This window comes from Hippocampus comes, unplaced genomic scaffold (genome assembly GCF_001891065.2).
Source record: "Hippocampus comes isolate QL1 unplaced genomic scaffold, H_comes_QL1_v1.1 scaffold112, whole genome shotgun sequence".
Classification (NCBI taxonomy): Eukaryota; Metazoa; Chordata; class Actinopteri; order Syngnathiformes; family Syngnathidae; genus Hippocampus; species Hippocampus comes.
In genome coordinates this window covers 2,717,483-2,743,483 of record NW_017805841.1, presented here as the reverse complement: position 1 = coordinate 2,743,483, position 26,001 = coordinate 2,717,483, and the positions used below count along the sequence as shown (strand labels likewise).

Here is a 26,001-nt window from a genome sequence, read left to right as displayed (position 1 = left end):
TTAGCGCGTTTCATTACAGTACCAGTGTGGCCGCTGCATGAGGGACACTGCCCCATCATAGTCAGCAAAAGGGGCATGTACTACGCGCTTTATGTTTTATTCAGAGTACAGATTTGTGTGGGAACAACACTGGATTTTTTTTTTTATTTCTGCCCCTATTTTATCATTTAAAAGGACCTGGTGGGCGAGGCGGCCCTCTGAACTCTGCCTAGCGACAAGTGGCCAAGGAAATAGAATGCCAGCAATTGGTTATTTTCATATGGTTGGTCGATAGCTATTAGAATCTCAATTTACGTGTCTAAATTGTAAAAGGAATCACAAATGATGGATGCGAAATTTATTATTTTTTTCAAAGGTTGCCGCTTCACTTTTCATGTTTCTAAGGAATATTTAGCATCAAGAATTTCTGAAGAGACTCCAGTTGACTTTTGGAATTGTTTTGAATTACGAGTATTAGGCCATGACGAAACATTATAAAGTAACAACACCAATGTTTCAGTTTTAATTTTGCAACAAAACTGTTTTTTCGTCAAATAAAAATAACTGGGAGCAACGTAACTTTTTGGGGAATATGACATCATCCCGCAGTAAAAATTCCACTTATTTTCTTTTATTTCATGTCAAACAAATGACCCATTTATTCTTGTAAGTCTGCAGCTTTTTTCTCGCAATCCTATGAGTTTGTTCGCACAGAATTAGAGCTTATTTCTCATTAATTACTTTTCTTGTAACATGACATCATCACATGCCTTTCTGTAAAAATCTGAGTTTGTTTTCCTCCGCCCTTGCAGAGTAAAAAATTACAGCTTGCCTCTTGAAATCTCATGGCTTTTTTTTCAGTAAAATTGCAACTCTATTTTTTAATATTTTAGCAGCTAGTTTACCTTTAACCTTATTTTTTTCTCTTTTCAGTGGCCCATGTACTCCGATGTATCTCATCCATAAACTGCTTGCTATTCGAAATTCAATTTTTAACAGAAACATGGGAGAAATGTTCTCTAACAGCAAAGTTTGAAAAATTTTAGTCACTCACGAAACTTCGAACCACCATCGTGTAAAATTTTATATTGTGATTTGGCTCCCATCTTGTTACTATTAGCTGCTTTTATTCCCTACTAAACACCTAAATAGCAGATGGGCATTTTTTTTTGGGGGGGGGGAGTTAAATTACCATTGTTTGCTGTCAGAGCGAGTGTGACATCTGTTCCCGGTGTGTTTAAATCTTCCATTTGTCTTCATCATCCACCATTATAGAGCAATCCTGTCATCCGCATACAACCTACAAGCCGAGGAGTCCTCCCGAGTAGTTTTGCCAGCTCCGATGTCGGCGTAACAACCTGGCTGCGTGTTATGCGGTGCTCAGGTCCGGCTCGGGGTAATGCCTGAAGACTTTGTAGATCCATTCTGTGTAAAACGGCACGTTGATGAAGATGGCGGGCCGGTTGAAGCGAGCGCAGCCTCGGCCGTGGACGCTCACACCGACCACGACTTTGATTTCACCGTCCTGACACACCAAAGGACCGCCGTAATCCCTCTGCGGGGTTGGGATGAATTAAATCAGTGTATTTCCTGATCTTTATGGAGCCATGGCATACATTTCACATGCGAAAAATCTTGTGCCATGCAAATAAGTCACAAAAACTTGATATACTGAAACAATAATGATCTCGTCCTTGGACCTTGTGCCAGCAAATAGAAGAAAGAGCATTTTATGCATGTCGCCCACCATCCAATGAAGGCAGAGATATTTGTGGATGTGTCACTAAATCATTCGCTGCCGTAGACTTTTATATTCGTCACGTGAAATCCAATTGTTGACTGTCACTAAAATATTTAACATATTCGTTCGTTAAGTACATTTTTCAAAGGGTCGGTGTGGAAGTGGGTCTTTTCCTGTTTGTCTATGAAATTCAGGTTTGTAAACCACTATCATGACTAACAGATCTCGATAGATGGCAGTGTTGAATCACTTTTGATTTTAGATCAGCTTTGCTTTGAAGTAGAAGGTAAATCATGGTTTGGCATGTCACTTATTTTGGGAGGGATGTGCCATCACTTTGTAAAGGTGAGAATAGTGAGATCTGATACAGACATACAAGTAAGACTGTTTTCTTACAAATGGATCTCTGTAATGTTTTGGTTTCTGAGCAAACGGCATGAGCGTTAGGGTGTACATATTCGATTCCACCTATTTAATTGCTTCGTCAAAGTTTTATTGATTGTGAATTTAGCGCATTTTGATTTCCTGAGAAGTATTGGTGCATTTGCTTCCACCTGATATGTTGCGACTGAGTAAGATTGTCAGCCATGACATTGATTACTTGATTTTTGCCACAGAAGCTTGGGGCATGCTTAAAACTCAAAGATGAGACTTCTGACTTGCGCATACTGGATTTGACATTCTCCCACCTCTGCATGGTCGTAATTAAAATGCCTAACAACATCAAAGGTTATTTTCCTCGTATTGGAAGCAAGCAAAATGCGTTTTCGTGGTTACTAGAGATGCAGCACAGCTCTCCCAAAACACTCGAAACCACAAAGGCTTAGGGCTTAGACTCGCTGATGAAATGGAGCGCAACGCACAGCTGCTCCACTTTACATCAAACTCCACACGCTAAGACCACAAATTTGCTCAAGATTTAGATCTTTGAAATCCAAGCGAGGAAGCGAGAGCGGGAAGATTTGCTTCGATTCACAAGGGGAACAATTATCGGATTCCAAAGAGCCGGGCGAGCATGAAAGGGGGGCTTTACCTCACACACGCCCTCGTTCCTGCGTCCTCCCGCGCAGATTTTGCTATTTGTGATGTGCAGGCTGCCCCGGTGCAGCTCTCGGCATCGTTCGTTGCTCACCATCGGAAGGTTGACTGCCTTCAGGACATCGTCGTGGCCTGTACCTGAGGAAGTTGAGAGTGCCACTTAGTCCTGGAGTGAATGTTTGCATGGCACACGCACTGATAATATGATTTTCTTTTTTTAATTTTTTGCTTTATCATTGTGACATTTTCAGTATAATACATTAAACAGAATTGAAATGAAGGAAAGTAAAACTACTGTTTTAAAATTATATTCACATAATTTTCTTTAACTGAATAAATTATATATTTATCTTATTTTTACAGAAAATATAAATGCATAATAAGCAGAAATAACATGAAAACTGGTTTTCTTTATTTTATTCAACACATTTATGCATTTATTGCATTATTTTTACATGATAATTTATTCAACACATAATTTGTCAATACAGTAGATTTTATGAAAGAGAAACTACAAAATGACTATAAAACAATATTAAAATATTGCACATGAATGAAATAAAAATATTTTTCTTGCTATTATTCAGAATAATTTACAGTTACTATATGTTCAACTTTTTATGATATTTATATGTTAAAAAAACAATATGAATACCTAACCCTAATATGAACATATTTTAAATGCTGTTGTCTTCAAAAGATTTTGATAATAATGACACTGATGATTATAATTTTATGAAAGAAAATGACTATGATGATATACATCAATAGTAAAATACTATTCAAAATTGTCGAATGTTTTCAATTGTCGTTGACATGAAAAAAACCATTAAAATGCTTAAGTCTTCGACTCTATTTTTGAGCCAAAACTGATGTGATATATGCCTATAATGCGAGGATATTATTATATCTGACTACCGCAGTATCTTCCGAACACTGGAAACAGAAGTGGATTATAAAAATAATGGCAAAAAAATATATAGGTTTTATAAAGTAGAAGCACCTTTGGTCTCCCCCCATCCATACATTTTACAAAGGGTTCCTTCAGGGATGGAGCAGCCGTCTATGGGCAGCTGAATGGTGTGCACGTTGTCAGCGGGGAGTGCAGGCCTGCAACAAAATAGAAAAAGCACAGTGTGCATTTTTGTGCGCAACTACATCGAATCTAGAACTGGCTCGCGTCACTCACTTGGAGAGCCTAAGCAGGGCCAAACTGGAACCTTCGGGGCCACATATCACCTGCGCGATGCGCACTTCCTGTCTCGTGGCCCATTCGGACGTGTTGGCTGCAATATTGGACACGCCCAGCCACACCCGATACTCGCTTAGGTCTGGAACGCTGATGTATAGTGCAAGCGTTAGATGGTTAGTTAAAAAAAAAAAAAAAAAGTAGAACAATTGTGAAGGTACCATGAGGAGAAGCACTGTCTGTCTGTGAGCACCCACTCCTCTCGTACCAGCGAACCCCCACACCAGTGCGCTGACCTACAAAGGACATCCAAAACAATCAATTACATCAATTAGAATTGATCAAAGGATACAGAGCAGATTAATGCCTGTGAAATTTACAGTGGCATTAAATTATGTTTCGAAAGCAGCCGCGTGGAATATTAATGATGGTGTTTAAGTTGCCGGAAGGCTGCGTGCCCTTCAAGAGCGTGGAAAAACGCACAGAATAATAAAGACTCGGGCGTACCCTTTTTGTATGCTGACCATCCAGCTGCCGGCTGACACGCTCAGCGGACCTCCTCCGACGATTCGGGGCCTCTTATGGATGAAACAGCCAACAGAGGACAGCTCACCTGCACGAGCATGCAAACACAAACACACGATTTTTTTTTTTTTTTGTCTTTCACAAAGACAACTAATTCACAACTACTATAACCAAAACAATCAATTACATCAATTAGAATTGATCAAAGGATACAGAGCAGATTAATGCCTGTGAAATTTACAGTGGCATTAAATTATGTTTCGAAAGCAGCCGCGTGGAATATTAATGATGGTGTTTAAGTTGCCGGAAGGCTGCGTGCCCTTCAAGAGCGTGGAAAAACGCACAGAATAATAAAGACTCGGGCGTACCCTTTTTGTATGCTGACCATCCAGCTGCCGGCTGACACGCTCAGCGGACCTCCTCCGACGATTCGGGGCCTCTTATGGATGAAACAGCCAACAGAGGACAGCTCACCTGCACGAGCATGCAAACACAAACACACGATTTTTTTTTTTTGTCTTTCACAAAGACAACTAATTCACAACTACTATAAGTGCCTATAAAATGCTGTAATTTATGTCAATTTTCTTGGAGGAGGACGAAAATATGTCTGTGAGTACAGTGAGCTCCCACATATTTGGAATACGGCATGTGAGAATTCGCCTATTCCTATTTTTCAACCAGTTCTTTGCAGAATACATCACTTGTTTGTGTTTAAAAAAACAACAGCATGATGGCAACTAATAACGGTCAACTGTTGATGGAATTTGACAACTCTCTGCCGGATCCCGTCTCTATCCGCCACAAATAGCTTGTGTCCACTGTATTGGATTGTGTCTCCATTTGTCATACACCGTTTGTGCTCAAATAGCTGTTGTTTGAATGGTTATCATGGCGTGACTATCTATGTCGTTCATTAGCAGCTCTATAGCTTTTTGCATTGTGTGATAGCATTAGGTTAGCAGGAGTCCAAGTTGTGGTGTTGTTTTAAATCCCCAGCGTGTAGTTCTCGTCGTTTTATGTTTAATTTGACTGTAATCTTAAATTGGGAGTGGCAATAAACAACCTCGAAAATGATTTCTGAAACTTTGTTCACTTTTTACCAAACTACTACTTGTTGTGAATTGAGTTGAAGTTGCTGCTCACCACCATGTCAAAGCGAGAAAAAAACAAAAACAAAACCCAAACGACATCTCTTATCTCAAAACTCCCAAATTGGGTCACTTAAGGCAGCTCAATATGTATGTTCACGTTCCCCAATCCATATCTCTCATTGATAGGGTGTGTGCATCCAACTGAATAGATTCATTACACCACTACGAAAATCACACATACAACAGAAGCAGCTATGTTAAGGAGGTCATTAATGAAGGCAATAATTGACTGTTCACACATGGCATTAATGGAAAAAAAAATGAAGCTAAAGGCTAAACTGTCATGGCCGGAGGAACAGATTAAATGTTGCGCTACTGCTTAATCACACACACACACACACACACACACACACACACACACACACACACACACACACACACACACGCGCGCGTGCGCATTAACACACACACACACGTTGATGTTGCACACCGTAACAAGTGCACATGTAAGGATGACCGCTTTTCTGCCATGACATTCAATCCGAATCAGCTAAAAGCAGAATGATGAGCTGGCCGAGACACTCACCTAGTGAAATGGTGTTCTGGGAAGCATCACCTGCACATGGGAGACAAATAAGGGGGTCAGCCAGGATTAACGGATACAAATAAGAGAGGAGGGGAAAGACCCCCCCACCCTCTGCAATACACAAGACAGTTGCATTTACTGCGGGTCAAATGCCACGGCCAACAGCGACCCTCTATTTGTCATGTCCGATTAGTCTGGAGTGTGGAAGACAGGATCACAGAGTACTGCGTGGATTTTCGACTGAACAGCAAAATTGTCTCACTTTACTTGGTGTACCTCGTATGCACGTATGCGGCCATGACACTCCGAGTCACTTTCTAACAGCAAGGTTTCGTATGTGACAATTATCTCGTTTCCGCCATTCTTTGTGAGGCCATTTTCGTGTGATCACGTTGCACAGATCTGTTTTGCACTCCTCAGACAAATTTCTGGTTTGTTAAAAATGCGTGTGTGCTACTGTGCGGGCTTTTAGTATCCCACAAATTTGTTTATGGAGCCCATTGTTTCCTGGGGTTTCATGTTCCCAACTGCACACTTACATGGTTTCACATTGCAGTAGTCCCAACGAATGGCAGAATTGTTGGTGTAACACCATGTTCCATGCTTGTCCTTATCAGGGTTTCTGCAGTAGTTCCTCTCAAGGCTTGCAACTGTCACTCCTCTCTCGCCGCTATAAAACACGGAATGAATCATAAACAAATCATTCATGACCACAAAAACAGAACAAATCAAATGAATTATTCAAATGTGGTCACAGGCTGACATAATCTTTGAAGGGCACCTAGAAATGGCCCAAATTACCACAATATTGCTGCTTCAAACCAACTTGGGAAGCTTCCTTTGTATTTTCAGGCATGGGTTTTTGAGAATTTCTTGTGGATCTAGTTATGAAAGTGAAATGTTTTGTTTGGTTCTGACCTTGTGCAGTTATGTGTGTGTTCTATGATGAGTCATCAAATTTTGACACCATGCTCCACCCACATTCACCCACCATATAGAGACAAAAACTCAAACCTTTTGCAATTTAGCTTTTCCATCCGCCAAGTATAAGTAATTCAAATTTGGTAGCAGTCAGACGAAATCTCAAGGACAAGTTTTATTTTTGAAGGGTGGGTAAAAAAAAAAAAACCCTGAAGTGACGAAAATATCTGACATTTCTTGCATTTGCAGAAACGGTTTGTTCAACTTTTTGGGTGATTCCACTTATAATAGACAATGGTCATGTTGCCCAGGGAAACTGTCTTCACGGGCTGAATTCTTAAATACGCTTGTAAAATTTGACGAGTGTTCAAGAATGGAAAATCCCTCAAAATGGTCATTTATTTGGCCTGAGCAAAATAAGGGTAAAGATGCAAAACAATCTCAAGAAAGCCCTTGCTCCCTTTTGTCATAAAGAGAGACTTCCAAGCGATTGAGTTTCTCGTAAAAGCCGAACAAATGCACGGTGATAGGATCTGGCTAGTGGAAGTACACAGCTGTGTGGGCTCTCTGTCCTGCGGGACAAGATAAGGAGGTGATGCGCAGAGGAATTACTCACAAAAACAGCCACCTACACTCTTTGACACAGGATTCTGCCTCCCGCGAAAATCCCTCCACGCTCATCCATATAGGAACACTACGGCGAAGTTTGACAAATGATCTCTCGTGTTTGTTGAATCTCAAATGATGAGCTTAACAGACAATTTTCTGGTTGACTCCCTAAACCTTGACCTCTGACCCCCTCTGGGCGGGAGCCAGGGCGTGCATCGGAATGGCTTTGAAGCGCTGCAGCAGAGGAGGGGCGCAGGGTCAGAGGTGATTGCCCCCATCAGGAGTCATTCTTGTCGACTTAGGTCATCTCAAGGGGAAGCGTTTTCACAGGTTATGAAGAGTTCTGAAGAGGGTTTCATCATGAAAACGAATATCTGCTGCAAATAGGAGGTGGCGCTGCACAAACACTCTCTGCTCTTAAAGATGGATTCAAGTACTGGGACACCTGGCTGGTTACAATGATACGCAAAAATGGATAAAGGGTCTACAATAGGTAAATATGGGTGAAAATTTGATTGTTCTCACAAACAGATGAAGAAGCTGATCTATTAACTGGGCACACACAGGATTGCATCTTCCAAACAGGCATGTTATGTTAATTTTTTTATTTTCCGGAAGGAGTCGATTCAAACAGATCATGCGAGGCAAAATGGAAAATGAATCTGCTCTGCTGGTGTTAACATTTCCAAGATGCCAGGAACAAAATATTTTTGCAGAAGATGCAGCACAGGGATCTTAGTAAATCAGGCCCATAGAGTTGGCTGTAGCTTAGCCCATTCGTCTGGGAAAAAAAAATAAAATTCTACAAGATGTTGGAGTGTATATGTTGTAGTTCATCCAGCGTGTGTCCTTCCACATCAAGCATTTAACTTGTTTCATGCATGGAAACATGCTGCAATCGTAGTTTTGTCCTCTAAATCAAGACTTTTTAAAACCTTTTTCAACGCCACTTCGATTAAGTATTGGACTTCTCATTTACAAAGGATTTTATGTGAGAAATATTATACCAGGCAGCACAGGAGGGTAATGGTTAGCGTGTCTGCCTTACAGTCGAGAGGTGCTCAGTTTGAGACGTTTTTCTCCAGGTTCCACTCCCACATTCAAAAAAAATGCATGTTAGGTTTACTGGAAATTCTTAATTGTGCCTAGGTGTGAATACAAGTCGAAATGGATGTTTGTCTATATCTTGCCTCAAAGTCATCTGGGATAAGTTCCAACTCAATGATGTGAGAATGGAATTTTTTTTTTCCTCGATGCAGATTAACTACAAAGTCATTAAATTCTTTCAAGTGTTTCCAAGAAAATATCGCATTGTTGTTTATAGCATCGAGGGCAATTTTAAGTCCTTTGAATGGTGGTTTTAATGTTTAAGAAGTCTCATTTTTCATCGTAATTAAGGCATTCATTTTTGGAAAATCAAGTTGAACGCTTGGTAAGGTTCCACAGACACCCTGCCAAACTGTTACCACAAAAGCTGGAAGCTTACGATTGCCCACAACGAAGGAATAAGTTTGAAGGCCAACTAATTTTAGACAGTGTGTTAAAGCCAGGATTCTTGTGCCTTCTTTTTTTCCTGGGTCGCTGCCTTTTTGGATCATCAGTGTCAGCTGCTAGACCAGCTGCCGTTGACGATGTAAGACAACGAGGCAAGCACGAGAAACCTTTTCATGATGTTTGTGAACAGTCAATGGCAAGGTACTTTAGCGTGTCAGAAAGGGATTGACTTGCTGTGTTTGGGGTTGTACTGCCAGATATACTCCAAAATATATATATTTTATGAAAACAATTAAAAAGTCCAAATAAATTTTCCGGGACCTGTGGGTGAGGTGGTCAAATGGAGTGGATGTCATCAATAGTTTTAAAGAAAAGTGGAGGCTGTAGCTTCTCAACAGACAGACTTGGAATCAAACCTCCATCATCAAGTTTACAGAAGACATTTTCTTATATATATGTATGAAATGTCTCGACCAGGAAGAATGTGTGACAGAATGGTGAAATGTCTAGAATAAAAATGGTCGGATGCTCGGGATAGGTGTAGAAGGCTCACCTGTTGCTGTGCTCCGCCCAAGGGGCGCAAAGCAGGTTGGATCTTGTCCTCGACTGCTCCCCTCGGTATTTCTCTCCGAAGCCTTCGTAGCAGTCTGCATTGAACAACAAAAGAAATTGAATGAAGCGCCGTGAGCTTCAAATACAGGTATGGAAATGTGAATTCACTTAGAAGTTCCTCATTCTTATTCAAAAAGGTAAAACGGAAATCAACAGTCTGCAGTAAAAGTGCTTCATGTTGCTGCATGATCTCATTTAATTTACATGGCAGGTTTTGTGAAACGTCTGGTTGTGGTGACACATTACAAAATCCAGGAAAAGAAAATGAAAAGATTAAATTTGTCTTGCTAGCCTTATTTTTTCCTCTTCTTTTGTGTGCTGTTATTTTTGGATGATTATCCGTCGAGTGGGTCACATTGACAGATGAACGCAAGATGGACCATTAGACTGTGACATTAAACACTGAGAGGTGTACTGAATGTTTTGTTTCTCACTTGTTATAATGCTTCATTTATCCAGAAAAATATGCTGTGATCCAGATCCCACAGCAAACTACCTCAAAAAGTAGCTTCATCGTCAATGTACTGTAGAACACAACAAATTTGGAAATATCTATAGTCGTTCAGATCTCGTGGGGGTATGAGTATTTTCTGTCCGTTATAGTCCACAAGAGTCATACCAGACAGCTCTAATCCGTCCGCGCCATGAGGCTTTGTTTGTGTGAGGCGTGGTGGCGAGGCCTTCCCACACTCCTATAGCTCCCCACAGGGACGAGGTGAAAATACATCGACAATGGAGTGTGTGCGGTGTACATTGCAAGTTGGGTAAAGTATAACTCTTATTGTGAGAAAAGGAATCTAGCCACTGCTATTTTGGAACGCAAAGCCAGTCTCTCACCAGGCTTGTTTTGGGAGCCGCACTGAGGGATGTTGGTGCACAACATGGTGCGTACTCTCGGGTCCGTTGTAAAGCACCATGGGAATTCTTGGCCATCTGGATTCCGGCAGTAGTTTTCTTTCAAATCCCTGGAAAGCAGCAAGAAATGTACAGTGGATATAAAAAGTCGGCACACCCCTGTTCAAGTGACAGGTTTGTGTGATCCAAAAAACATGTACCAAGGAAAATCATTTTAGGAATGATTTCCTACATTCGTGTGGGCCATAATGTGTACAACTCAAGTGAAAAAAAATATCTTGTCGAGAGGTGACGTGAAAATAAACAACGGCGATGGAGTGGTTGCACAAGTGTGAACACCCTCTTAGGGCTTCCGTTTTGCCACCCTAACCAATATAGCCCAGATGTATGAACAAGATTGACGATTGTTGTCACATGTGCTAAACAGCCAGTACTTGCCAGAAATTCCTGCAGCAGCTTAGATGTTGCTGTCGACATCTTGGCAACCTTCCTGACCAGATTTCTTCCCGTCTTATTATCAATTTTGGCAAGATGTCCAGTTCTTGGAAATGTCACTGTGGGGCCAGACTTTGTCCAATCAGAGTTGACTGTCTTTACTGTATTTCATTGCTCCATTGTGAATCTAATGTTTTGGAAAATTTTTTGTACCCATCTCTTGACTGATTCCTCTGAACAATAAGATCCCTCTGGTGCCGTGGAAGCTCTCTGTGGACTTTGGTTTCTGATGAAATATATGACCCAAAAATGTCAGGAAAACCCGACTAAAACAGTTAAAATGTATATGCGGTTAATTAGTGGCACGTTCAATGGTGGCAGGTGAGTGTCGACTCATATTTAGCTCATGTTTGAATGTAATATATACATTTTGAACACGGCCAAATCCCCAGGTTGTAACAAAGAATGTAACTATAACTGACAATTACGTGACTGTAACTGCAACTAAGTTACTTGAACTAAGTAATTACAACTGTAATTTAGAGACTAAATATAACTAGGTAACAGTTAGGTTACAGCATATCTAACTACGTAACTGTATAAGTGGGCAAATTTATAAGAGGGTGTGCACACATGTCCAACCACATCTCACTCATTTATTTTGACTTCTTTTCTCATAAAGATTGAGTTGTACAGGTTAGGAGTTACATTGATGGCGGAAAAAAAGATTTGTATGGATTTATCTTGGTCTCCTATTTTATATATAACAAAATGCCAATAAGAGCAGGGGTATTTTCACATTTTCGATCCACTGTTACTATCATGCAGACTGAGTGAGTGATGGATGGATGGATGACTCACTTGCAAGGGTACGCCTGCGGGATGAAGGAGTGGTTGTGGGGGTACTGAGAGTCCCAGCGTTGGCAGGTGAGACCAGTGGGGGTCATGTCCACCGTCCCCCTGTAAGCTTCTCCTTTGTCCTGATAGCACTCGCTGGTTTCCACCGTGGTTCTTTTGGGAGGAGATTCTGCGGAGGCAAAACACAGCAAGCAAGGAGGAGAAGCTAAATGGAAAATATTCTTTCAAAAAAAAGAGTCCACACCCTATTTCATGAATCATATTGTATGCAGTATTACACACACAAGTGGTACACAAATACACCAGCTATGTATTTTCCATTTAGAACTTTATTTTTTTTAAACAATTAACTTTGTTCGATGACTTTCAGATATGAGATTTGGCAACCATTTTTCTGTAATTTGTATTTCATATCTTAATTACACACATATTGAGCAGTCAAATCAGCTAAATTATATTTAAATGCCCTCCAGAATGAATATTTTATGGATAAATCATTTTTTAGTCATGTTTTCATTTAATCTTTAATTGTCAGACCAACTGTTTATTAAATTACACATACAATAAATAATACGTTTGTAAATTAATGTAATTCTTGAAAATGTTATTATGTTTTCTTTCAATTAAAATTTCAATTCTTGACAAATTCTTATAAAAACAAAAAGCTTATCCGACTAAAGGCGAGATGAGAGACAAGGGTGAGATGAAAGATAAGATAAGGGAGAGCGTGAGAATTAAAGAGGTGAGAACGTTCTCAGGGTGCGGCAAAGTGTGCAGACAAATTATGAAATGACTCCAATAATTCACCGCCCCCCCCCGTCCCCAGACACACCCCCCCCCACACACACACACACACACACACACACACACACACACACACACACACACACACACACACACACACACACACAGACTCCCTCCCAGATAATATGCCTGCCATTTTGCATGCTTATCCGTATGCTATTCTGCACCTGCACCGACATTATAAAGTCCCAGAGACTCAGACTTGTTCAGCAAAGAGCGACTGCAGCTGTTTCTAAATACCCGGTCCCAGAATGTTGCATCATGAGTGCTGAGATAACAATGTAATATAGTTTAAAACATATGCGTTCAGTATGTACCAGAAAATTGGAACTATAAGGCGTAACATTTTCCCAAGCTTGAACTCCTGCAGCTTACACAAAGCTGTGGTTTAGCTATGGATTTTCCCCATCCCAGGAGATTTACATTCTCATCTATTCAGCTCACCAAAATCGTATTTACTGTCCATGAATTTTTCGATCAACTCAAGTATGACAAAAAAAGCAATATATTACCATGTATTCTTCCCCCTTTGAACGCAACGGATATTTGAGCACAAACTGCAGAGCAACACATTTAGACCGATAATAGAAGAATTCTCTGAGGCATATTCTTTATCCTCGGTCAAGAATGACCGCATGGCAATGAGAGAAGTGGCCGACTCTGTATCCGTGCCTGTAATATACTGCCCCCAGGTGGCCATTGGGCACACACGACAAGACGCAGCACTCTGTCAACTTCTTCTAGACATAATCAACTCTACTTTTGTCACACTACTGCCACCATCAGCCTAAGGCGTGCACATCAGCATGTCCATCCATCCATTTTCCAGTCCGCTTTATCCTCACAAGGGTCGCGGAGCCTATCTCAGCTGTCTTTGGGCAGTAGGCGGGGGACACCCTGAAACGGTTGCCAGCCAATCGCAGGGCACACAGAGACAAACAAACATCCGCGCTCACACTCACACCTCGGAACAAATTAGAGTGTTCAATCGGCCTGCCATGCCATGTTTTTAGAATATGGGAGGAAACCGGAGCACCCGGAGAAAACCCACGCAGGCCCGGGGAGAACATGCAAACTCCACACAGGAAGGCCGGAGCCTGGATCAAACCCACGACCTCTGCACTGTGAGATCGATGCGCGAACCACTGGTCCACCGTGCCGCCCTGTGCAATATGTGTGACTTGTAAATGATTGTGTTTTATATTGAGCAAGCATGACTCCAGCTTATGTCCCCATTCCTCCCTATGCTTTTAAAAGCAGCCATTTAATTAACTCTTGGGCCTTTAAAGAATGAATCCAAAAACAACGTTTAGATGTTAAAAAAAACAAACAAACAACTAATTTCAAACATTAACAGAGAAAAGAACACTGTGCTCCCTCACTCTCCCTGCCTTGTTTTCATTAAGACTCACTGGGTCGTAAACTCGCTAGTTTCCAACAAACCTCCATAACAGGGACGGCGAGGAGGTGGGAGAGGATTTATTTTTTATTTATTTTTTTTAAAGGGGGAGGAGTGGGGGCATAAGGTGGTGGAAAATGGAGGAGCCTTGGGACACTGAATCACTGGTGGATCCACACGGAAGAGTGCCCTCGTAGTAAACATGGTGCCAAGCAGGCTGATGACAATACAGCAGCCTCACTTCACAGAAGACTCGTTGTCTTTGAAAGGGTCCTTTTTGACCACATTACAGCACGTGGGCCCGAGCCAGACCACCGCATAATTTTCTGTTGCCAATCAAGTATGTTTCTTGCTGAATGAAATTGTTGTCATTTTGGAAAATGTTTATTCACTTTTTCACAGATTATACAAGCATTGTTTTGCCCTCCACCAAATCCATTCTTAATAGAAATTTTTCTTCAAACTCATTGTGTTGGCCCAATGATAATGAATCGCTGAATTAAATGTTGATTAGGCCTAGTGTTAAGGTGGCTTGAACTTGTTTCAAATACATTTGCTAAGTGCAGTTCAGTTGTAGATCACTTTTAAATAAAATACATTTGAATTTCCTCTATTAGAGCAGGTTGTTCTCAAACATTTATTTTGGTTTTTACATTTAGCTTGTATGTGTGATACATTTTAATGAAATCATTTTTTAAATATTTATATCTCAGCACGGAGTACCACCATAAAGACCAACATTTAAATAAGTGTGCATTAAAAATGAGGCAGAGTTTTTTTAAGAGCATCATACAGTCATACTATTGTAAATCACTGTAATATTATGCCCAGTTTGAACATTAAGAACTGTACTTAAATAATAATGGATTTAAAATGAATTGCAAATCAAAGCTAAATAAAAAAATGAATGTTTAAAAACACAGTTCTTCAAAATTAAAAGCAAATGTACTGTGCTTAAAATTTAGACACAACTGAACTGTACTTAACAACACTCCTGCACTGTAATGAAAAAAAAATGCCACTGTAACATGATACAACATTTAAACATTTAATTTTGTGATTCTTTACAGTACCACTAGAAGTATCTCACACACCAATAGTGGTGCACATATCACACTTTAATTGCCACTCTAATGGATTGAATAAAATCACCAAGTGTTGCATTACCACAAACTTTGATGGCACAGTATTCCCAGCTTGTGTTTGGGTCCGTGGTGAAGCACCAGGGCCTGTGACGTCCGTCTGGATTCCTGCAGTAGTTATCATCAAGGCCCTTGTTGGGATACCTAATGTGAAACATGCATCAAAAAGTAAGAGTGAGCAGAATCACTCATATCAAATAACTTGCTTTCAATGAAACATACTGTGGTATGATTTACAGGATGGCTTCTTAATCAGTCAATCAATCAAATAGGAGACTGCAGGACTGGCTGCTAACTTCATCAGTGTGCTGAATGGATGGCCTAGTTTCCAGAAACACGATAATTTCACTTGTTTTGCTCTCTTGTCTGCGCTTTCACGGTTTGTTTGTCTTGAAAAAGAAACATGATAAAAGGTCCTGCCTATTTGGTTACTCATTTGTCTGGGTTTTGTTCTTCCCGTCTCCTGCACACCACACACAGCATGACACAAAATCAGGGAGTAAAATGAAGTACTCGCTTCAGGACAAAAGTTTAAGCAGGAATTTAGAGCAATTAGTCAGATTGAAACGTTTTGCTAGCGAATCACTGCTAAAATAATAATATCAACTGTGTCTCAACAGGGAGACGTAAGTACACTGGCTGACTTCTAAATCACTTTTGACATCACAAGCACATGACTTTAGAGGAGACTAATCAGGCAATTTTATTCGCAAATTCCCAGGTGTCTTCATAAAAGGTCTTTTATCTCAAGACTTACACCAAGTTTTTCCACAAGCTTTTTCTGAGATTTGCCACTTTTGCTCATCTTAGCAATAGTAAGCGTATTCAGTGATCACTCAGAGCCCTCTTGCAAGAAAGTTGTTCTTTGGCATTATTTGAGACAGAGAGACTTCCAGCTGCAATCAGAACAGAAGACTGACCCCTCTGCATTCAGTCTGCAAGATAATCACGCAGGGTCATTTAAACCTCTATTTAGTGACTATTCAGGCTATTCTTGTTTTATTTTTCTTGGGGGGGGGGGTGTTCTGGTGTTATTGGAGTCTTTTGGTGGATACTCTGAAACAATCTCCCAGTAGCAGTCATAGCAGGAGAAGTTGACCCGTACATCCAGACTGCAAGAAAATCATGCTAGCTTATTTAACGATGTACAGTGAAACCTCATTTATCACGGGGGTTACGTTCCAAAAAGAACCCGTGATCGGCGAAATCCGTGAAGTAGTCAGCTTTATTTTTTACAGTTATTATACAGTACTGAACTATGTATACAATGCAGAGGCAATTGCACTAAGACTGCAAGGGAAGTTCAGCTTCCCCTAAAATGTCTAAAGTAAGTGATCAAATATATGTGTGTACGTACAATTGTGTATACGTCATTGACTAAATATGCGCTACAACGCGCTCAACTTTTGTTCCGAATCAGCTTCTTATTACTGGTTACGACGCGACTCTCTTCTCATTCATTCCCACAGCTTCACTGTGCTTTAAACTGTGTGGACGCTGAGCGTCGACCACGCGGACGCTGGGCGTCCAGAGAGTTCAGTGTAAGCTGTCCCATTGCATTGAAACGAGACGAGTCATTGGATAAATGCTGGTTTTGTCCCGCCCATCGGACGCACAGAGTCTCTGGGAGTCTATGGACAGTGGACGTTTATCAGCTGGCCCGGATGCTGAGCTTTTCTGCATGATGATTGGATGATCTGTCTGAGGCTGAATCTCTTTTTGATTGACAGCGGAATGAGCCAATCACTGATCATATGGTGATCATTTTTTGGGAAAAAGGAACGGAGAGTAGAATTCACGTATAAATAAACGAACACATTTTATGATGTAGGCCGAAATTGAGCTTCCTCTCCTTGACAGACCAGCATCTGCCACTGATACAATGAAACCAAAGACGAAAAATTTGCAAAGGTAAATTTGGCAAGCTGTACAGAGACGAGGTGCGGAGACTGTTCACGTTGGTCAGTCCCTTAGCCAATCAGGATGCAGAACACAATTCACTGTTTAAAAAAAAAAGCATTAAAAAAAAACGTCACTAAAAAAATCCGTGAAACAGCAAAGCCGCGGAAGGTGAACCGCGTTATAGCGAGGGTTCACTGTATCTAGTATCATTTTTTTCTCCTTACTGGACACTTTCAAAGCTTAATTATTTTAATGACGTATTCAGTGACTATACAGAGCATTTCAGCAAAAAATCTGTCTCTGACACGACCGGACGCTTTCAGAGACTCGGAAACTCCCTCCCAGCTTTGTCAGAAGCAAAGAAGATTGTACGATCTGGAATGCATCAACAACATCACCTGATGCCGAATTTCATCTCTGATGACGCTCAGTCTAATTCGGGTCAGGTGACTGACTTAATTGCGTAACTTCCTTGACTTCAAAAACTTTTTGGTTGCTTTTGAAGTATGCTTCAGGTCATTGTCCATCTGCACTGTGAAGCGCCATCCAGTGAGTTCTTCTGCCCAAATTGTCAAAACACGTTATCTGCTTTTGTCAGTTACATCCTCAATAAATCCATTGGTGGTTCAGTTTTTAGGGACTATTCAGACCCCTCTTGTGAAAAGCTTTCTCTCGCGTTATCGGAGAAGCTTAGACTCCGAACCGGGTGAGGTGGGAGCAGTAGATGTTGACGGGCTAATTTAACCGAAATTGTGCGATCATGTTTGTGCAAGTTACCTGTCGGGATGGTACAGGTGCTTGTGTGGCTCCTCCAGATCCCAGCGTTGACATTCTTTTCCACTCTCTGTGTGGTCCATGGGTCCTCTGTATTCCTCCCCGTTGCAATGTATGCACTCCACTATACAACCATGACACGTGCATGCATACAATCAATGCTTCAAAAGAACTTAGAGAAACAAATAAAACCATTTTCAAACCCCATTTACCTCCTCTGCCCCATCCGTCTGGTTTTTAAATCAAACGTGGCCCTTGAGCACAAAAGTTTCTCGATTTATGGTCTTTCTGTAAAACTAAACATTTAATTGCATACATATTTTATCACTACAATAATATATTTTCTAGGTTACACACCATTTGGTAATGAAGCGCCTAATGTGACTGTCTATACACATACTTCAAAGCATTTATTGAGTGAACGAGCCAAGAAAGTGTCGATTCCTTTCATGTAGGCAAATCTTCCATTTGTCCATGCAGAATGCTGCTACTACTGTCAACAACACGGCGCACGTAGATTAGAGGCAGATGTCCGCGGCGGAGTGTGTTTTTACACAGAGCTGTGTGCGTGCATTACTTTCGCAAAGCAAATTTTGTGCACTTTGAAGCGAGCATGTTTCCCATTAAACAGGGGTGTCAAACTTGTTTTCATCACCGGTCACATGGTGGGTATGGTAACCCTCAAAGTAGGGTTTCAAGCCAGGGTTGGAGTTTCAAATGAGGGCTTCAGTTCAGGGTATGGGTTCTAAACATGGACCAGGGTTTCAAATTCGGGATTCAAGCCAGTATTGGGTTTTAAGTTTGAAGTCATGGCTATCTTTTTAATTAGAGCTGTGTGGCTAGGTTTCAAACCACGTTAGGGTTTTAAATTAGGGTTTCAAAAATTGGATGATGGCTTTAGAAAAGGCAAAACAACTGAAATGAGGGTTTCAAGACATGGTTTAGGTTTCAAATGTTTTAATTAAGGCTGAAGGTTTCAAATTTGAGATTTAAGACGGGGCTATGGTTTCAAATTTAGATTAGAGTTTCAAACAAGGGTTAGCATTTCAAAATATTATTTCAAGCTGCGGTTACAGCAAAGTAAGGTTTCAAGATGGGGTTATACATTCAAATGAGGGTTTCAATCCTTCCTTGGGGTATTTAAAATGACGGTTTCTTGCATTCAGATTTTCAGGCAAGTTTACAGGTTCAAATGAGCGTTATAAGACTTGCTTTCCAAATTAAACAAGGGTTAATGATTGAAAATTAGAGTTTTCACACCCAAACTGTGGCTTGAAATTTGCTGGACATCACAGGTACCACTGAATCCACTCCCAAACGCGTTTTTTGTGCATTTGGCCTACCTTGAGAGCACTGCGGTATTCCACACTCCTGGTGTCTGTGGCGTGGGTCGGTGGTGAAGCACCACGGTCCGACGGTGGAGTGATCCGGGTTTCGACAGTAGTTCTCCCTGAGGTCCTTCTTGCTGAAGCGCTTGGACATGAATCTGTCGGGAGCAAAGCAGCCATTACGCAAACATGCAGCACATGTGCAGGGACCATCTGTAAGCTGTTGGCAGGTAGCGTGTGGAGAGATGTCTTGGGGAAAAGAAGAACAAACAAAACCAACAATGCACTCAAGGCCACGGCGGCCGTTGTCCCGAGCAGTCGGTATCCTCTCAGTATGAATGGAATTGATGCACTGTCACCTTGATGACTGAGAGTGAATCACAAAAGTATTCACATTTTGTACAATGCACTTAAAACAAAGAGGACCATAAAGCGCCAGCACCATCCATCTAGCATGTACACAATCATGAAACTATGTTTCATGAACAACTGTAGTCAGTTCAAATTATTTGACACAAACCAACCACCCGCCGTTGTATCAAGCTCATCAATTTTATCGACAAAGAATCCTGTGTTAATAACGTGTCAGCCCAAACTGACGTGGTTTTTCCACCCCAGGACTTTACCCAAACTCTTTTTTTTTCCAGCTTTTACACACAACAATAAATGTTAAGGAATACACTGACGCAAATTGTAATGGCAGGAACATATCGCCCAACAAAACAGATCTTAAGCACAGGCGAAAAAACACTATCACTGAATCAAACTACCCTACAGGTACTCCGATTTCTTCCAACATTCCAAAAACATGCATGGTGGCATATGGGCGCTTTAAATTCTCCCGCGGAGTGATTGTGAGTGTGAATGGTTGTTGGTGCTTAGCGATGGTCTGGCAACCAGTTCAGGGTGTACCCCGCATACTGCCCAAAGACAGCTGGGATAGGCTCCAGCATGCCCGCAACCCTCGTGAGGAATAGCGGTTCAGATCATGGATGGATGAACACCAAGATTCCAGTAGATGGCGACAAAGTATTGATTTAGTCTCGGTACAAAAACAGCAAATAGACAAGATTTTCAGCTCATCTCAAAGGATAGGACCCCAAATAAATCAAACAGGCACATTTACAAATGCCAACCCATATGTGCCTGTTTTCATAACTTGGCATCAGAAGGTTTTTCAATAGCTTTGTGAATGTTGTGAACTTACAAAATTAGCCAATAACAACCGAAAAATAATCCTGACGTTTGTCAGATAAGATGACTTTTCAAACGCAATGAACTGGTGGTTTTTAAGATGGCACAAAACACAAGGCATTCATGGCAAATCATTCTTGGAGACGCCAAGATCACCTGGGGGGGGGGAAACAAAATGTACTTAAGAACAGTACCAATATTTGTTCTTGGTTACTTCCCACCATTGAAAAGAATGCAAGCGAAACAATATAGCGTTCCATGAGGCCATAGTGGAAGAAATGTAAACAATCGACAATGATGATGGTGACTCATATATTCTCCATGAGGACTGCACATGGCCTCGGCTTCCAGAGAACCACACGGTGAGCCAAACAGTGTTTTTCCAAGTGATGATGGAAAGACCATCTCTGAACTGGTTGCTTAGTTAACCCTTCGGAGAAGTGTATCCACATGCCATCTGGATAGGTCAGTAAAATGTCTTTTCTGATTGGCTAGGGGAAATACAGTAGCATGTTTTGAAAAATTGTGAGGCATGTAAGTATTTTAGCACAAAAAATTGGAAAAAGAACAATTTGGAATTCTTTGGTTACATCGTTTCAATGCTCTTGGTTAATTTGTTGGCATAAAGTGAACTAGCTTGCGCAGCAGCATAAACATACTGTACATGGTCCCATGGCAGATCAAGGCACACTTGGTAATCGCCGTCTTTAATGTGTTGTGTCTAGCGCCCTCTCATTTTTCATCCATCCACCCATCCATTTTCTGAACCGCTTTATCTTTACAAGGGTCACAGGGCGTGCTGGAGCCTGTCCCAGCTCTCTTCGGGGAGTAACGAGGGACACCCTGAACCGGTTGCCAGCAAAACGCAGGGCACACGGACACAAACAACCATCCGCACTCACGCTCACACCTAGGCACAATTTAGAGTGTTCCATTAACCTGCCATGCATGTTTTTGTAATGTACCCAGAGTACCCAGAGAAAACCCACGCAGGCCCGGGGAGAACATGCAAACTCCACACAGGAAGGCCGAAACTGGAATTGAACCCGGTACCTCAGCACTGTGACATCGACGCGCTAACCATTGGAACCACCTCTCATTTTTTGAAAGACAAAATATGTACATAAACTTTGTCCTGTTCTCCACAGTGACAATTTTCCATCTTCATAATTACTTCCTGTTTAATCCTATTGAGGTGGAAAGGTCAATGCGGCAGTCTCCTGTGGACCTGAAGCAGTTTTCAGTTCAGATTTCATTTAGCCAGAGTAAGAACTCTAATGATTTCCGACCAGCTACCTGTGGTCAAATTTGTTATTATTTTATATATTCTAGAAGTGACCGTTGCAAAATGTTCTTTTTTTTCCAGTGGTTGCTTGCTGGATGAAATGGTGCAACAGGCTCATCGATGATTCGTTTGAGCTTGGTTTTTGTCCTTTTAGGTATTTTCCCTCCGGCCAAACCACCGCCGCTGCAACTAGGTTTTCATGCTGAATGCAAGCGTAAAATCCCTCCTTATGACTCACCAGACTTTCACCATAACACAGTGGAGAAACAATGTTTCACTCCTTGCACGAGTACATTTTTAATTGCCTTGTTTTATTTTTACGGGGTATCCGATTAGAAAAATGTGGTTTATCTGGGAATGCAACTCAGCGGGGAAGTACCTCCAGCTTCACCCTAGGCTGGTAGATATAATCGTGTTCACACACACACACACACACACACACACACACACACACACACACACACACACACACACACACACACACATTTTTGGGTAAACACTAAGCCTGCAGCAAGAACTGATGTGTGCATTTTTGATGATGGATTGCAGCCCGGGAGTTCTTACTTTCTTATATCATGTGCACAAGCATGCACCGTAGCCTATAGCTACTGACTAATTGCATCACTAACAGACCAAAACAAACACACCTATATAAATATACAGTAGATGGTTCTTACTTGTGTTCATGAGGAATAGGGGAGGCCCAGGACTGGCACAGGATTCCAGTGACTGTCATCGACCTTCGACCTCTATAGCTCTCACCGGTACCAATGATGCACTCGCGAATGTAGTCTGAAAACAAAATCTGAATGTTAATGGTCTTGCTGTCATGAACAAATGTGTTTGCATGAAGACTTTGCACATGTGTTGGTCATTCAGAGCTGTTTGTAGGGCGGGAGGAATTTCCACAGTTTATACAAAGGGTCGCGTAATGACACAAAATGATTCACAATGTGCTGCGACACAATAAACAACAACATCGGTTCTTGCCCTTCCTTTGTTTACCTCTCAAAGGACGACATCCTAACAAAGCTAAAAATACGTCTGTGTTGTTGGTTTTTATTTTGTTTGTTTTTTTTAGCCGATTGCAACAACAATAGCAATTGATGTCGACACATCCCGCGAGATAATCACCTTTCTTTTGATACAGTTGGACGTTCAAGTCGTGTTGCATCTGGGCGACAGGCGAGTTACGGTCAAAAGACAGCCACTGGCATTTCCTGTTTTGCTGATCATAGAGGAACGCTCTGGGCACAAAAAAATAAAAATAAGACAGTTAGAGCAGGAAAAAAAATCGGAAAAGTGAAGCATACAGGCAACATTCCACTCAATTACCACCATTGTTACGTCATGCAATGCAATTAAGAGTGGCCTGCTTAACACCAAATACACCCGAATGAACATCGGAAAACAACTGAAGAAGAAACAAAGTCCTTTTGAAATTGTCTTGTTCCACTATCATTAGCGTAGCCCAAATTACTTTTGAATTGTCTTGTAGGCGTGTGAAAATTAATTTTCGTCGGAGTTGCAAATATATGTAACCATCAAACTTTTTTCTAAATTCGGCCCCCGAAAGCTAGTTTCGCTGAGCAACATGAAATTTGGTTGGGATGTTGGTCATGAGTAAATTCATCAAGAAGTCTCAAGATGCCACATCTGAAAAGACACAAAAAGTCAACCATTTTGGTATGAAGTCACCATTTTAGGATCATTTTGGCCATTTCTGGAGGTCTGTTAAAGTTTGCTACCAAATTCAAACTATGTATTCTTGACACAGAGTTGACGCTAACCTGGGACGAATTTCAGTTTTTGTCATTGCGTGTGGATGGAGCATTGCAACAAAGTGACTCTCCTTAAAACACAAAGCAGAGTTTTAAATATTTGAAAATTCACCAGTTTCACTTTTCAATATGAAATTCGGTCGACATGCATAACAAGAGAAGACCCACGAAGAAGTTTCAAGAACCAGGGTACAAAAAGACACAGGCAGTCTGTTATTTTGGTATGAAGCAGCCATTGCAGGGTCATTTTGGCCATTTTAAGTGGTGTTTTTTTTCTTCAGGATTTTTTTTGTACCATCGCAATAAAGAAGTTCAGTATTTTTTCATTACATGTGTAAGAGCATTGTGAAAAAAAATTGATGGGTTGCCAGGAAATATGACCCTCTCATTTAATTCACTGAAAATTCAGTCTCAAATACCAGTTTCACTTAGCAACATACACATTTCATTGCCATTTTTATCATGAGTAATGCATAAAAGGACTTACAAACCCATGCACAAAAATACACAAGTCTGAGATTTCGGTATGAAGTGCGCATTTTAGGGTCGACTCCAACGTCAGTGCTTTCGGTGCAGTGACATTTCAGTGGAGGCATTACCTGCAGGTGAAAGGGAGTTTTTTGTTGCGGCTGCAGATCCGAGCGCACTTGGCCATGCTGACCTTCCTACTTTTGGTCATGTGGGAGGAGCTTGGAAATGTGACAAACAGACGCACGCCATCAGTCCTCTGGTAGTCTTGCAGTGCATTTCTTCTACCCTCTGATACAAAGACATCACATACAGAATACATTGGACATAGCATTAAGTTCAAGCCAATGAGATACAAAGTCAATATAATGCTAAGTTTTGGTTTTATTCATTTGGCTTAGGTTTAATATTGCCGTTGTAGTTTGCAGTGGAGTGCATCATGATGTGAGATGTTCCTAATATGAGGCAACTCTTTTTTAAAAACCTTATTTGGCTAGTTAGCGTTCATAATGGACTATGAACGGATCATGACGAGGCAAAAGAACCACAAGCAGATCAGGATGAACCATGCAACTGTTATATAGCATGTTACAGAATAGTACAAGTACCAGATGTATACTTTGATATACCCCGGCTGGCCACAACTTTAATGTAATACAAAATGAGGAATCATAAATAGCTGCGTAAGCATACAGTAACTATGCCTCAGGGGCAGGGGGGTGCTTGACAATATTATGTTAGGGTCACAGATGAGCTGGAAACTATGCCAACTGACTTTGGCCGAGAAACAGGATACACTGGTCAACTGGAGGACACATATTGAAAAACAAGCTTTCACACACACTGATGTAGAAGTCTTTAATTATTAAAAGAAAATTAATTGTGTGTCACAACTCACTTTGTTTTATTGATGCACACACACTGAGGGCCTCTAAACAACCATTCACACTCACATTCACAATTTCGTCTTCAGTAGAGGGAAGCTGCAGTACCCAGAGAAAAGCCACACAAGAAAGGGGAGAACGTGCAAACCTGCTTCATCATTATGCGTCGAAGTGGGATCCCTCAGAATTGTAAACCAGACTAGCTAACCAATAGGACAATGACTTCCAAACACTGTGCTGCGACACATTATATATGAATGTTTTGAGATACGAGCATGGTCACGGAATTAATTAAACTGACATCTCAACTTGGCAATACACAGCATACGTACAATACAACAAGCATGCAATAAGCAATTAACAGTATGTTAAAAACGACTATAGCAATATACGATTATGACAACAAAAAGCTGTTTAAAAGTCATAAAAGAGTTGTTGTTGACTTATGAAAGTGTTTACTCTACTGTACCACAATGACGCACGACAATGCATTAGTAACATATAGGGGCTCATGTCATTCACGGTCGTACGTCGCTGCTGACTGAGGCTGACGCGCACCCACACCAACGCGCGCGCGCACGCGCGCACACGCAGATAGCTATGACGCACGCAAATCGATGATCCAAAGCGGTCATGAAGGATTACAATTTGAGTTCCCCCGCTCATACACGCACAAACGCACGCGCAAGTGCCTTCGCGCGTGTCCGCGGAGACGCATTTAAGGTGCGCAAGATACGAACTGACACTCACTGGTCGATTACAGCAACGATTCGAGGTTAAAAATAAATAGTCTATCTGGAAAAATGCATCCAAGTGGATCCCGTCATGCTGGAGGATGATTTCATTATTTTACCTGGTCGTGCGTCACGGCACACACAGACACACACAAAAGGGAAGACACGGTCAAACTTACCTGAGTAAGAGAGTACGTAGAGAGTCAGCAGTAACTTGTAAATCCACATTACGATCCAAGTATCGGATACCACAAATACAAATAAGTAATGGTAATCAGAGAAATGAGCCCAAAGTCTAGGAGGAATCCGACGCTCACTGGGAGATTTTGCTACCACCACTGCGCAGAGGATGCGTCTCCTCTCCTCCAAG

General features: G+C 41.3%; 1 protein-coding gene across 1 annotated transcript; it reads right to left on the bottom strand.

The window, feature by feature from the left end:
* Nucleotides 1-1,154: 1,154 nt before the first annotated feature.
* On the bottom strand, nt 1,155-26,001 carry hgfb (hepatocyte growth factor b). The gene is made up of 18 exons (XM_019888406.1): nt 25,811-26,001; nt 24,145-24,304; nt 22,899-23,011; nt 22,442-22,556; nt 19,301-19,443; nt 17,961-18,081; nt 15,307-15,425; nt 11,940-12,105; nt 10,626-10,753; nt 9,730-9,823; nt 6,692-6,822; nt 6,153-6,182; nt 4,841-4,946; nt 4,169-4,243; nt 3,948-4,097; nt 3,762-3,868; nt 2,754-2,896; nt 1,155-1,534 (listed from the first exon to the last, which is right to left on the bottom strand). The coding sequence occupies exons 1-18, from the start codon at nt 25,857-25,859 to the stop codon at nt 1,349-1,351; spliced, it is 2,136 nt and encodes a 711-aa protein (XP_019743965.1). The 5' UTR covers nt 25,860-26,001; the 3' UTR covers nt 1,155-1,348.

Bases quoted from the DNA above. Each gene is read 5' to 3' on its own strand.
- hgfb (XM_019888406.1), bottom strand. From the start codon at position 25,859: ATGTGGATTTACAAGTTACTGCTGACTCTCTACGTACTCTCTTACTCA. The intron at 24,305-25,810 runs GTAAGTTTGACC...TCTTTGTATCAG, and splicing joins CTACGTACTCTCTTACTCAG to AGGGTAGAAGAAATGCACTG. The intron at 6,823-9,729 runs GTGAGCCTTCTA...CGTGTTTTATAG, and splicing joins TGGGCGGAGCACAGCAACAG to CGGCGAGAGAGGAGTGACAG.